Source organism: Colletes latitarsis, chromosome 12 (assembly GCF_051014445.1).
Source record: "Colletes latitarsis isolate SP2378_abdomen chromosome 12, iyColLati1, whole genome shotgun sequence".
Taxonomy (NCBI): Eukaryota; Metazoa; Arthropoda; class Insecta; order Hymenoptera; family Colletidae; genus Colletes; species Colletes latitarsis.
The window spans coordinates 26,152,067-26,165,078 of NC_135145.1; the positions used below are offsets into that span (position 1 = coordinate 26,152,067).

The following is a 13,012-nucleotide window of genomic DNA, read 5'->3' on the forward strand; positions in this document are numbered from 1 at the left end:
AACAAGCAAATAGATTATTATCACCTTGTCGCCTTTCTTCCATTGCACAGTGGGTACCGGCTTTCCAGTGATCCTGCACGCAAAAGCAACGGAAGTCCCCTCTCTGATCGTCTGATCTTTCAGCGGCTCCAGAACCGCAGGCGCCTTTTCGACGCCAGGCGTCGTCGGTTTCGCCGTTTTCGCGGGCGATTGAGGCCCCCTAACCGTGCATTCACCATCGCAACGAGCTTCCCCAGCACTGTTCAACGCAACGCACTCGTATTTTCCGGAATCTTCAGGTACCGTCTCCAGGATCAGCAAAGTGTAAGTGTTGTCTTCCTCGAGTGTCTTGTAGCGAATGTCTGCCGTCACCTTCTTGCCATTCTGTAACAACGTACGAGCAAAACGAACGATTAATTGCAATTAAGTCTGATAATCATCGTAGGAACACCTGAGCAATTCAAATATTCGTTCTAACGTCGAACGCTGTGAACGTGTTTCTAATCAGTTTGATCTGCGTTTGGTTTATTTCATAATTGCCGCGTTTTTGTGGAATTCTGGGTAGTTATTTTTATTGGTGTAGTTGGCAGCACTGGAAGGGGAATACCAGAGTAGCTTGGTAGTGTGTAATGGCGGTGTGAGGGAACAGGTGTAGAAATATGTAATTAGAGATAAATGTGTTTAAATATAATAATGAATTGTTTAGAGTTACTGGCCTGAAGCAAACAGAATCCCAACAAATTCAACGTTGAAATTCCATTTTACATTGTTGCTACAGACTTGATTATTAATGTGCAACATCTTAATATCGTTAATTGTGATTAACTAGTCATTTTACTGATTGAAAGTGACTGTCAGTATTTTGGGGGGATCCCACTGTGACTGTTGATTTACCACAATATTGTTATAGACTTGATTATTAATGTGAAACATTTTAATTTTGTTAATTGTGATTAACTAGTCATTTTACTGATTGAAAGTGAGTTTCAGTATTTTTGGTGATCCCACTGTGTTGATTTACTACATATTTTGTCTGTCGTAACAGCTAAACCATTATTTCTTATTAGACGTATTCAAATTTTCTTGATCGATACAGAACCAATAAAGACTAAGGGTTTCTCAGAGAGAAATTAATTTACAAAAGTTTACAAGTAAATCTAAATAGCAATACCTAAGGGTACGACTCTCAAGCGGAGGGCTTTTCTTTCTAACCTCAGGATTAGGCTACAAGAGACGAATGATCCAACCAAGACTATTCGTTATATAAACAGCAGTCCCAAAATAGTTTCTTGTAATTTAAAAAATGTAAACTGATTCAAGTTGTATACAATGTAGCTACTTTCTGCTTTTTGCTGATGATTTTAAGATTTTTATATACAATATTGACCATTGACGTTGCATAAATGACTTTTAACATTGATAAGTATAAGTTCATGAGATCATATTACCCATCATATTGTCTTCAAATTCTAATTATGCATGAGAGTGACTGGGGAAGACAGAACATTGAGAGCGATTGGGGACTGCGAAGCAAGCTAATCTATACAATACTAACCACTGATGTTGCATAAATGACTTTTAACATTAATAAGTGTAAATTCATGAGATCAAACCATAATACCCATCATATTGTCTTCAAATACTAATTATGCATGAGAGTGACTGGGGAAGCCAGAACATTGAGAGCGATTGGGGTAGCGAAGCCAGCTAACCTATACAATACTAACCACTGATGTTGCATAAATGACTTTTAACACTGATAAGTGTAAGTTCATGAGGTCAAACCCTAATACCCATCATATTGTCTTCAAATACTAATTATGCATGAGAGTGACTGGGGAAGCCAGAACATTGAGAGCGATTGGGGAATGCGGAGCAAGCTGATCTACACAATACTAACCATTGACGTTACATAAATGACTTTTAACATTAATAAGTGTAAGTTCATGAGATCAAACCGTAATACCCATCATATTATCTTCAAATACTAATTATGCATGAGAGTGACTGGGGAAGACAGAACATTGAGAGCGATTGGGGTATGCGGAGCAAGCTGATCTATACAATACTAACCTTTGACATTGCATAAATGACTTTTAACATTAATAAGTGTAAGTTCATGAGATCAAACTATAATACCCATCATATTGTCTTCAAATACTAATTATTCATGAGAGTGACTGGGGAAGCCAGAACATTGAGAGCGATTGGGGAATGCGGAGCAAGCAGAACTAAACAATACTGACCACTGATGTTGCATAAATGACTTTTAACATTAATAAGTGTAAGTTCATGAGATCAAACCCTAATACCCATCATATTATCTTCAAATACTAATTATTCATGAGAGTGACTGGGGGAGCCAGAACATTGAGAGCGATTGGGTAATGCGGAGCAAGCTAATCTATACAATACTAACCACTGATGTTGCATAAATGACTTTTAACATTGATAAGTGCAAGTTCATGATATCAAACCATAATACCCATCATATTGTCCTCAAATACTAATTATGCATGAGAGTGACTGGGGAAGCCAGAACATTGAGAGCGATTGGGGTAGCGAAACAAGCTAACCTACACAATACTAACCACTGATGTTGTATAAATGACTTTTAACATTAATAAGTGTAAGTTCATGAGATCAAACTATAATACCCATCATATTTACTTCAAATACTAATTTTGCATGAGAGTGACTGGGGAAGCCAGAACATTGAGAGCGATTGGGGACTGCGGAGCAAGCTGATCTATACAATACTAACCATTAACGTTGCATAAATGACTTTTAACATTGACAAGTGTAAGTTCATGATATCAAACCGTAATACTCATCATATTATCTTCAAATACTATCTATGCACAATGAAAGTGACCAGGGAAGCCAGAACATTGAGAGCGATTGGGGACTGCGGAGCAAGCTTATGCACTGCCTTTATCCTACATATATTTATTCAAGGATCTGAGTTATTCAAGCTCTAATATTGCAACCAGAAAGAAAATTCTCTAAAATGAAAAAAATAGGCATAAATCAATAAAGAAATAAATTACCTTCAGCCAGTAAACGTCCAAAGGCTTGGTTCCAGTGACTTTAGCGTCAAATCTAGCCAGTTGGCCAGAATTCACGGTGGTGTTCTGGATAGTCGAGAGGAAACTCGGTGGTACTACGCCTCCTCTTCCTGGTTGCCTTCTGCGTTCCTCGACGACCAAGTTGGCGCTGCACTTGGCCTTCCCGGCTCGATTTTCAGCGATCACGGAGAACACACCGGAGTCCTCCATGAATACTTGTCGAACGATTAGCACCGACTTTGTGCTGAAGGTGTAAATCTGGAGGTCCGGCGAATTCTGAATGGGGAAATCTTCGCGGTACCATTTGATGGTCGGCAATGGGTCGCCGTCGAATTCGACTTCGAATCGCGCTTGCTCCTGCTCGAATGCTCTGCAAGGTTGAATCTTCTTCGTGAAGACTGGCGGCTTCGCTGGCTTCGTAGGGCCCTGAACAACGCGCTCTTGCGTTTTGGCTTTGTGCTCTACCTCGGTGGTTTCCGTCGCTGTTATCTTTCGGGTGATTTCTAGGTCGCCTTTGATCTCTTTCTGGGTCTGCTTTTGCTTCGCCACGTGGACCTCGCGACCGTGGACCGTGGACTCTGATGGCTCGGGAGGATACTTTCCTGAGGCCTTCGAGCGCTCCACGTCGATGTCCACTTCCGTCACGTGCGGTTTCTTCACGAACTTCGTCGTTGTTTGTTGCACCGTCTCCTCAGTTGTTTCGTCCTTCTTGTCCTCCCTGAAACGCAATCACTTTGTTAGGGAATTGTACGGGGATTCCCCGTTTTTAGATCGGCGGAGAACTGTTATTTGCCCCTCCAATGGGAAAATGGCAAACTCACAAGGTTTCCTCGTACTTCTGGGCCATTCCCTTGGCCATGGAGTTGGCGACGATCTTCTCACCAGGAATGGCAAACTGGTGGGTAGTTTCCCTCAGTCTGGACTCCTTCAAGACCTGTTCCTCCTCCAGGTTCATGAGCTTGTTGTAGTAGTCCTCGTTCTTCTTGCTCTTGACGGACTTCTGCCATTCCGTTTCAGGCTCTTTGATGACCTTCTGCCCGAGGTGCTCGGTGGCGATCTCGATCCCTTGGGACACATTGTGGTGTCTCTCGTCGAAAACTCTCTCGAGTTCTGTGTTCTGTCGCTCCGATTGGTATTGGGTCAGCCCGTAATCATACCACGCTAGGGAAAAGGTGTGTTAGACCTCCGTTTCTATGTGGCCGCGCAACCGACAACGCATGCCAGACGAACGTGAACCGTTTAGGCTCGGATACGTTCTATTTCGACCGAAAATACAACGTTCCTCAACCGTAACCCCCTAACTGAACTGCAATCATTGCTTTTATAAGTATCTGTTCAACACAAGCACCATTCGTGTTTGTTCGAATCATAAAATTGGATATTTTAAACCAAATATGTACAAGAATCTCGAAAATATGCGGGGATGAGGTCATCAGCCTGAGAAGGCTGAGTGTCCATGGGGATTCCCCTCAAAATGGGGGGAATCCCTCATGTAGAGGGCGCCAGTTTCAGTTCAGTTCAGCGAGCAAGCTTTAATGGCGAGTGACGAACGTTAAGATCGGGGGAACGTCGTATTTTCGCGGGAAAAGATTGATCTAAGACCACGGGGAAATACGACACAGTACTTCGTTGGCGATGCAACACATAACGACGTCTCCTGCGGGAGAAACAAGATGCCCGGGAACCAGAGTACCGGAGACAGAGGTGGACATCCGAACAATTTAGATTAGAGCACGTGGTTAACAAGGTCTTTATTCATTGAACACATCTTCGGGGAAGGTCTGAAATTTCTAACATTTCAAGGGTTCGCGATCGTGCGCAGAGATCCAATATCGTCTTCAATTTGCGAGATTCATGCGTGGATTATTTGTAGATTTTCGACGTCTCTCTGCCCCACGAAACGCGACACGAGGGGAACGTGGGTAACAAGGAACATATATATTTTCTAAAACAAGAAATTCGCTACGCGAACGAGGATTATAAATAACGTTGATACTAGCACGACATAGACAGCACTCTGAGAAATACGGACTCTGCTCGGCTAATAATTACCCTGTAATAGAGATGGCGTGCAAAATCATTAACAGTGATCACAAAATCAAGCGTGATTAAACTCCATTCACAACCGTGGTCCGAAAGATGGCGCTGTAGTAGCGGTTCTCAGCTCCACTCAGTGGAAATTCAAAGAATTACGAAGGCGCCAAATTTAAATTTAATTTTTTTCTCGATAGTGTGTAGGATTTCGAGGGTATGTCTAATGACCCAAAATGATTGTAATTGACTCCCACAACAGAAAATATTTTTTTTAGAACGATTTGAAATTTTTTTTTTCCGTCGAAAACTTTCTCGAATTTTTTTCTAGAAAATGGGTGAGATTTCGGGGGTATGTCTATTCACCAAAAATGATTGCAATTGACCCTCGCAACAGAAAATAATTTTTCCAGAACGATTTGAAAATTTTTTTTTCCGGCGAAAAATTTAGGCACCTACCCCCTGTCGATTGTTCTTAAAAGTTCGTTTTTGATTTTTAATAAGTTTGTTTGACGTCCTACAGAAAAGTTGTTTAATACTTTTTTGTAGGTATCCATGAACTCTAGTTGTCCCCAAAATTTCAATGAGATACCTTTACTATTGTAGGAGTTATGGGCGTTTGAAAATTGAACCAGTTTTAGGGGGTTTTTCTCATTTTGCGGGGTCAAGGAACAACTTTTCCAATATTTTTAAAATTTTATAATATTCTACACTAAAATACGCGGCGTTTGGCTTTTTGAAAATTAAAATCGTCCAATCCGTTCAGGAGTTATGATTTTTCAAAGATTCGCATGAAATTTCGGGCAAACATTTCTAGCCAGATATTACATTTTCGATTAGGAATTTTTTTCTCGAAACTGTGTAGGAATTCGGGGGTATGTCTATTCACCAAAAATGCTTGTCATTGACCCCCGCAACTGAAAATATTTTTTTCAGAACGATTTGAAACTTTTTTTTTCGGCGAAAAAGGGGATTCCCCACTGTCGAGTTTTCTTAAACATTCGTTTTTGATTTTTAGTAATTTTGTTTGACGTCCTACAGAAAAGTTGTGTAATACTTTTTTGTAGGTACACATGAACTCTAGTTATCCCCAAAATTTCAATGGGATACCTTTCCTATTGTAGGAGTTATGGCCGTTTTAAAATTGAACCAGTTTTAGGGGGTTTTTCTCAGTTTACGGGGTCAAGGATCAACTTTTCGAATATTTTTGCAATTTCTACATATTCCCCATCTAAATACGCGTCGTTTGCGTTTTTGAAAATTAAAATCGTCCAATCCGTTCAGGAGTTATGATTTTTCAAAGATTCGCATGAAATTTCGGGCAAACATTTCTAGCCAGATATTACATTTTCGATTGGGAATTTTTTTCTCGAAACTGTGTAGGAATTCGGGGGTATGTCTATTCACCAAAAATGCTTGCAATTGACCCCTGTAACTAAATATATTTTTTTTAGTATGATTTGAAATTTTTTAATTTCGCCGGGCACCTTCTCGAATTTTTTTCTCGAAAGTGGGTAGGATTTCAGGTGTATATGTATCCACCAAAAATGATTGCAATTGAGTCCCCTAATCCAAAATAATTTTTTCAGCATGATTAAAAATTTTTTTTTTCGTCGAAAAATTTAGGCACCTATCCCCTGTCGATTTTTCTTAAAAATTTGTTTTTCATTTTTAGTAAATTTATTTGACGCTTTACAGAAAAGTTGTTTAATACTTTTTTGTAGGTACACATGAACTCTAGTTATGCCCAAAATTTCAATGGGATACCTTTACTATTGTAGGAGTTATGGCCGTTTTAAAATTGAACCAGTTTTAGGGGGTTTTTCTCAGTTTACGGGGTCAAGGATCAACTTTTCGAATATTTTTATAATTTTATAATATTCTACACTAAAATACGCGGCGTTTGGCTTTTTGAAAATTAAAATCGTCCAATCCGTTCAGGAGTTATGATTTTTTAAAGATTCACATTTCGGGGAATCACCTCAGACTACATTTTCGGTAACGAATTTTTTTCTCGAAATGGGGTAGGATTTCGGGGGTATGTCTATTGACCAAAAATGCTTGTAATTGACCCCTGTAACTAAATATATTTTTTTTAGTATGATTTGAAATTTTTTAATTTCGCCGGGCACCTTCTCGAATTTTTTTCTCGAAAGTGGGTAGGATTTCAGGCGTATATATATTCACCAAAAATGATTGCAATTGAGTCCCCTAATCCAAAATAATTTTTTCAGCACGATTAAAAATTTTTGAATTTAACTTTTTAATGAAGTTTTCACGAGTGATTCAAAAGTAGCAGTTCACGCCATCTCAGCCCCGTACCAATGATGCCAAATCGCCCAATTGATCCGATTTATGGTAGTGTGCGCAAAAAATACATCAAATAAAATTACGATGAAGTGAGAATCATTCTTAAAAAAAATATTAAGAACATATCAATGAGCAATAAACCCGTTTTCTCCAGTGCAATAGAACACATCTCAGTCACGGAGGAAAATATTCAACTTCGAATCGGCGGTGCTCGAGATCGCTGAGCGAGTAGACATCGTTTTTAAAATCGCACGTCGACATATTTTTCTCCGTGCAGGTCTAATAACATTCGGACAACAAAAAATTGAAAAAACAATGATCAGCAAATAATTTGAGAACGAGTTTGCTTTCTCGATGGTTTATTCCATACCTGGATGCCGGTTTGCGAAACGAAGTAGCCGATACCTTTGACTTTAGTCGACATTGATATGCCCGTCGAATTCCCAAACCCCGAAGAAGAAGAAGAAGAAGCTGCTCGGGGTGCTCGAGGATGAGGTGAGTCTTTCAAATCCTTTCGTTAACATTCGTTTTCGAGGAGGAGGACAGGGAGCAAGGCTGGTGTTCGAATAATGGTTTCGAGTGTTTTCTGTACTCGAATAGAATGTATGTGTCGTATCGATATCTTATGTACTGTGTTTCGGTTATCGCGACTCTGTTGATTGCTAATCAAGTCGAACGACCGCGTTTCACTTTATTCTTCTTTTCTCTCGTGTGGTATACAAGGGTGTTCAGCCACCCCTGAGAGAAACTTTAACGGGGGATTCTGGGGGCCAAAATAAAACGAAAATCAAGAATAACAATTTGTTGTTTGAGGCTTCGTTTAAAAGTTATTGGCGTTTAAAGTTCAGCCTGTGAGACGCGAGGACCACTATGGCGCGCAGCAGCTGTGCGCATGCGCGAGGACCACTGTGGCGCGCACGCAGCTCTGCGCATGTCACACGCTGAACTTTAAACGTTAATAACTTTTTAACGAAGCCTCAAACAACAAATTGGTATTCTTGATTTTCGTTTTATTTTGGTCCCTAGAATCTACCATTAAAATTTTTCCCAGGGTTGACAGAGCACCCTGTATATTATTGTGCCGTTGTTCGATTTTGGCGGATTTTCATTTGTTTTCTGTATGTGCTTGCATTCTTTGTGCCAAAGAAATTTCATTTAAATATAAAAGTTTGAAGAATCGACGAGGAAATATTGACGTGTGTTGAAATAAAGTATGTTCACGTTCGTGGAACACAAAGAATGCAACACGTTTATGTAAGGGAGCCCCCGTTTCAGGATAAACTTACGTCTTGGCGAGTTCTTCAACACTCCACGATAATCGTCGCTTCTTGGTTTCACGGTTAACGTTGTCTCTGTGCGAGTCTCACCCACCGAACTCCTGGCGATAACCTCGATTTTTCCGTGATCGTACTGCCTCGTCTTGGGGATGTCCAAATGATACATCCCGTCGTACGTTAACTTGTAACGAGATCCCTAAGGAAACGATAAAAATGTTTAACGAAAGACTTTTCCAAAGTATTTGAGTTGTTTGATCCTTTTTAATTTTCTTAAAGTATGTAAATTCTTTACATTTTTAAATACTCGAAAAAATCATTTATTCTTCTCGATTTTTTTTCTGTGAAGTGGGTGGGATTTCGGGGGTATGTCTATTCACCAAAAATGATAGTAATTGACCTCTGCAGATGAAAATATTTTTTTCAGAATTATTTGACATTTTTTTTTTCGGCGAAAAAGGGGACTACCCGCTGTCGATTTTTCTTTAAAATTAGTTTTTGATTTTTAGTGATTTTATTTGACGCCCTACAGAAAAATTGTCTAATACTTTTTTGTAGGTATCTATGAGCTTTACTTCAGAAAAAAATTTCAATGAGATAACTTTAATATTGTAGGAGTTATGGCCGTTTGAAAATTGAATCAGTATTAGGGGGGTTTTCTCATATTTGCGGGGTCAAGGAGCAACTTTTTGAATATTTTTAGAATTTCTATATATTCTACACTAAAATACGCGGCATTTGGCTTTTTGAACATTAAAATCGTCCAATCCGTCCAGGAGTTATGATTTTTCAAAGATTCACATTTCGGGGAATCATCCCAGATTATACTTTCGTTAAGGAATTTTTTTCTCGAAAGTGCTTAGGATTTCGGGGGTATGTCTATTCACCAAACATGATAGTAATTGACCTCTGCAGACGAAAATATTTTTTTCAGAATGATTTGAAACTGTTTTTTTCGGCGAAAAAGGGGACTACCCGCTGTCGATTTTTCTTTAAAATTAGTTTTTGATTTTTAGTAATTTTATTTGACGCCCTACAGAAAAATTGTCTAATACTTTTTTGTAAGTATCTATGAACTGAAGTTGTCCCCAAAATTTCAATGAGATGACTTTAATATTGTAGAAGTTATGGTCGTTTGAAAATTGAATCATTTTTATTGGGGTTTTTCTAATTTTGCGGTGTCAAGCATCAACTTTTTGAATATTTTTACAATTTCTATATATTCTACACTAAAATACGCAGCATTTGGCTTTTTGAACATTAAAATCGTCCAATCCGTTTAAGAGTTATGATTTTTCAAAGATTCACATTTCGGAGAATCATCCCAAACTATATTTTCGTTAAGGAATTTTTTTCTCGAAAGTGCTTAGGATTTCGGGGGTATGTCTATTCACCAAAAATGATTGTAATTAGCCTCTGCAGACGAAAATATTTTTTTCAGAATGATTTGAAATCTTTTTGTCAGCGAAAAAGGGGACTCCCCACTGTCGATTTTTCCTAGAAATTCGTTTTTTATTTTTAGTAATTTTATTTGACGTCCTACAGAAAAGTTGTCTAATACTTTTTTGTAGGTATCCATGAGCTCTACTTCAGAAAAAAATTTCAATGAGATACGTTCACTATTGTTGGCGTTATGGCCGTTCGAAAATTGGACCACTTTTATGGGGTTTTCCAAATTTTACGGGGTCAAGCATCAACTTTTTGAATATTTTTGCAATTTCTACATATTCCTCATCTAAATACGCGTAGTTTGCGTTTTTGAAAATTAAAATCGTCCAATCTGTTCAGGAGTTATGTTGTTCCAAAGATTCACATTTCGGGGAATCACCTCAGACTATACTTTCGTTAATGAATTTTTTTCTCGAAAATGCGTAGGATTTCGGGGGTATGTCTCTTCACCAAAAATGATCACAATTGACCCCCGCAGCCGAAAATAATTTTTCCAGAACGATTTGAAATTTAATTGTTAATAACTTTCCAACGAAATCTCCATCAACAAATTTGTATCCTTGATTTTTAGGTGATAGGCTCATTTATCACTGAATTCTCCACCCTTCAGCCAATGCTTCAGGGATCATATTAACCTTTTCGAGCTCTGCAATACCTGAAAATAGCAATTATCAATAATAACGAATAGAAACCAAAACTTACGTTCACTACAGTGTGACCATTAATGATCCACATGACACGTGGTCTCGGATGGCCTGTGACGCGGCAGCAGAATCTGGACCAATCGCCCTCCTCAACAGTGACTGGTTCCGGTTTGCTCACGAAGGTTGGAGGGGCTCTCACCTTCTCCTCTTCACCCTCTTCCTCAGGTACTCTGTGCACCAAGCATGTGTTCACAGAGTGAGAACCATTAACCGTATCATTTGTCAGAAATTCTTTAAATATCCTTCAATAGTCAGTCAGTATAGTCTCTATATTTCTTACATTTGCCATGCAGCTTCCATCTCTCTGATCTTCTCGATACTCTTCATGCCCTTTGGCAACTGCGACTCGTAGATGATGCCAGGCTTCCCAGCAGTTCGGATTACAGCTCGTGTTTCGTCCATCCCGTAAAGATTCGTGGCCCTGCAGAGGTACTCTCCGCTGTCTTCAGGGTACACCCAGCCAAAGTTCATGGCCACGTAGCCAAAATCGTAGATAGGCGTGAACCTGTTCTTTTGTGGCAGCGGCTTGCCGTTGAAGAACCATTCGACCTTCATGTTGGGGTCGCCGACAGGCGCCAGTTGGCACTCGAACTTCGTGCTGTTCATCTCGACAAGCTCGGTCTGGTCTTGAATCTGAGTGACGAAACGGGGTGGTTGCTTCTTGTCAGCGTCGTAGAGGTCGTCCTCGGTCAGGTGAACTTCCGAGGTGTATTTCTTAATGGTAGCCTCCATTTGCATCAGCGCCTCCGACTTCTTCATACCCTTTGGCACCTGGTTTTGCAGGATAATGCTAGGCAACCCTGTGGAACAGATTCACAAATTAAATACTCGACTATGTTCAATTCATATTGCGTCATTTACTTTTGCATGAAACTGATGCCCTGGTAGTGTCCTCCCCAAGGTCATTGATGGCTTTGCAAACGTATTCTCCGGAATCTTCAGGGTAGACGTACAAGATGTCCATGGACACGAACCCCATGTCGTACATGGTTCTGTATCTGTGCCCAGCTGGGATCAGCTTCCCGTTCCTGTACCACTCGATACGCAAGTTCGGGTCGTCCTTCGGCTCCACGCGACACTCGAACCTGACTGGTTCGGATTCGTCGACCGTTGCGGACTGAATCTGCGTGATGAATCTGGGCGGTTGACGCGGTGGTTCTTCGGCAGGTGGCTCGCTCACTGGTCCACGTTCCAGTTCCTTCAATTTCTCACCGCTCATGCCCGATGGCAGCTGAGACTCAAAGTCTATCGTCTTCTTGGCTGAAACATTCAAGCATTCGTCAGTATCACCTGTGCAACGGGTGACCATTTCTGCAAAAATGCTTCGACGGGTCGCAAGAAACTAGTCTTACGCCCTCCCACAAGCGCTAGACCTATTTCTACAGGTATCCTGTGTATGAGGCAGGGTCTGCTAGGCCATTTGGTCGTCCAGGGGGTGGATAGGGGATGCAGGGATGAGGTCATGAACCTGAGAAGACTGGTAGCTTAGGGCTAGCGTGAGGCTGCAGGTGGGCCAGTTGGCTGAGGATGAGTCCTGCAGCCAACGTGGCCACCTGGCTGGTGACCAGGCGCTTGCGGTGGGAGGGGCCTGAAGGGGGGGACTCTGTGATGTCTCATTACAGTCCCCAGCCCCTCGCCAGGCGTCTGAGGATGGTCACCAGTGGGGTTTCAGCCGGTAAAAGTCCCCTTGGGTGCCCATGAGGATTTCCTCCCCCCCAAAAAGGGGTCTGCTAGGATTACCAATACTAACAAACCGTCAAAAGCATTTTTCTAGCACCCCTGGTATCCCAAAGATCTTATCATCATTAAAGTTCTAAAGATCTTCTCGATTTTTTTTCTCGAAAGTGGGTGGGATTTCGGGGGTATGTCTATTCACCAAAAATGATTGTAATTGACCTCTGCAGGCGAAAATATTTTTTTCAGAATGATTTGAAATCGTTTTTTTCGGCGAAAAAGGGGACTACCCGCTGTCGATTTTTCTTTAAAATTAGTTTTTGATTTTTAGTAATTTTATTTGACGCTTTACAGAAAAATTGTGTAATACTTTTTTGTAGGTATCCATGGACTCTAGTTGTCCCCAAAATTGCAATGAAATATATTCACTATTGTAGGAGTTATGGCCGTTTGAAAATTGAACCAGTTTTAGGGGATTTTCCTCAGTTTACGGGGTCAAGGAACAACTTTTTCAATATTTTTA

The 13,012-nt window shown here is 40.4% G+C and overlaps 1 protein-coding gene across 15 annotated transcripts in view; it reads right to left on the bottom strand.

Moving 5' to 3' along the window:
* Window positions 1-13,012, bottom strand: part of Sls (sallimus) — a 190,307-nt gene that overhangs the window by 103,102 nt on the left and 74,193 nt on the right. For all 15 annotated transcript variants that reach the window (XM_076779954.1, XM_076779949.1, XM_076779951.1 and 12 more), the window contains exons 30-36: window positions 11,677-12,075; window positions 11,096-11,615; window positions 10,814-10,985; window positions 8,675-8,861; window positions 3,869-4,208; window positions 3,030-3,765; window positions 25-363 (exon numbers count right to left, since the gene is read on the bottom strand). In XM_076779954.1, the coding sequence (XP_076636069.1) occupies window positions 25-363; window positions 3,030-3,765; window positions 3,869-4,208; window positions 8,675-8,861; window positions 10,814-10,985; window positions 11,096-11,615; window positions 11,677-12,075 (2,693 nt within the window). The remainder of the gene's footprint in view (window positions 1-24; window positions 364-3,029; window positions 3,766-3,868; window positions 4,209-8,674; window positions 8,862-10,813; window positions 10,986-11,095; window positions 11,616-11,676; window positions 12,076-13,012) is intronic.